The 1,484-nt window shown below is 39.3% G+C and overlaps 1 protein-coding gene across 1 annotated transcript; it reads left to right on the forward strand.

The window, feature by feature from the left end:
- Nucleotides 1-1,484, forward strand: LOC115991968. The gene is made up of 3 exons (XM_031115983.1): nucleotides 1-631; nucleotides 685-775; nucleotides 824-1,484. Exons 1-3 carry the CDS (start codon nucleotides 1-3, stop codon nucleotides 1,482-1,484), a joined length of 1,383 nt encoding a protein of 460 aa, XP_030971843.1.

Consider the following 1,484-nt stretch of genomic DNA (forward strand, 5'->3'; position numbering starts at 1 on the left):
ATGGCTGACTTAGTATTCAATTTTGAGATTCATCATGGTGGACAATTTGTGTGGAACCCAGATTTGGTATATTTAGAAGGTAGTACTTCTTTTGTTGATAATGTTGACCCAGATAGACTTAGTTATTTTGAAATACAGGATATTTGTTGTGATGTGGGGGCACTTAGTACAAGTAGATATCATTATCTTATTCCTGGAGGTAATTTGGAGCAAGGGTTAATGCTTATAAATGAAGATGATGATGTTGTTTATATGTGTGAGATCCATGCTGCATGGCCTACAGATAAGATAACACTATATGTTGAGGGTGGTGAGGAGCCACCTACTGTTGAACAACCATTTGGTAATGAGGAAGTAGCAAATGATGATGATGATGTGCATGAGGTGGGTGAGAGTGATGATGATGTGCATGAGGTGGGTGAGAGTGATGATGATGTACATGAGGTGCATGAGGGAGGTAATATGGATGCTGAAGAAGGTGATATTGATTGGTTAGAGGAAGGGTTTGAGGGGCCAAATTTTGATGATGATGTTTTTGGAAATGTAGATGATGGGCCATCTACACATGCAGCCCCACATAGGCCCTCTGAAGGAGATGATGGGCCATCTATCCATGAGGATATATACATGTGTATGCAGCCCCACATAGGAATACTGCAGCTGACAATGACCCACCTCTTGAAGATAACATGGAAAGTCTAATAGGGTCTGATGATGATCAGCCAGCACCAGTTGCAAAAGAACCTGAGTTTAATGTCCAAACTGACATGAGAAAGTCAGAGTTAAGGAAATGAATTAAGTTTCCAAACTCTAAAGTATTTAGGGAGGCATTGAGGGAATATGCGATAAAGAAGCCAGTAAATATCAAGTTCAAGCTGAATGAGAAGAAGAAGATATCAGTTTATTGTATCAATGAATGTGGATGGAGGTGTTATGCATCTCAACTACCTGAAGAGTTGATATTCCAAATAAAAACATTCAATCCGGAGTGCACTTGCCCTAGATTCTTCAAACACAGCCAAGTGACTTCAACTTATGTTGCAAAGAAGTTTATGCAGGAGTTTGACAAAAACCCCAATTGGAAAGTGGCTGGTGTTCAACATCATGTGAAGCAAGCACTTGAAGTTGACATAAGTTACAGTCAAGTGTATAGGGCAAAAAGGAAAGCTACTGACTTGGTTACTGGGGATGAACAGCTGCAATATGGGAAACTTAGGGATTATGCAGAGATGATAAGATTGACTGATAAAGGAAGTAGAGTTATTTTGCAAACTGAAATGGAAGATGAAAATGCACAGCCGAAATTTAAGAGAATGTATATTAGGTATAATGCACAAAAACTTGGGTTTTTGGGAGGTTGTAGACCAATTATTGGTTTAGATGGGTGCCACTTGAAAGGCAGATTTGGGGGGCAAATACTTTCTGCCATAGCTAGAGATGCAAATGACAATATTTTTCCAGTTGCATTTGTTGTTGTTGAGTAA

This window comes from Quercus lobata, chromosome 1 (assembly GCF_001633185.2).
Source record: "Quercus lobata isolate SW786 chromosome 1, ValleyOak3.0 Primary Assembly, whole genome shotgun sequence".
NCBI classification, from domain to species: Eukaryota; Viridiplantae; Streptophyta; class Magnoliopsida; order Fagales; family Fagaceae; genus Quercus; species Quercus lobata.

Coding starts and splice junctions, on each gene's coding strand:
- LOC115991968 (XM_031115983.1), top strand. CDS start 1: ATGGCTGACTTAGTATTCAATTTTGAGATTCATCATGGTGGACAATTT. Junction 632..684: donor CCATGAGGATATATACATGT/GTATGCAGCCCC, acceptor CACCTCTTGAAG/ATAACATGGAAAGTCTAATA. Junction 776..823: donor GTCCAAACTGACATGAGAAA/GTCAGAGTTAAG, acceptor TAAAGTATTTAG/GGAGGCATTGAGGGAATATG.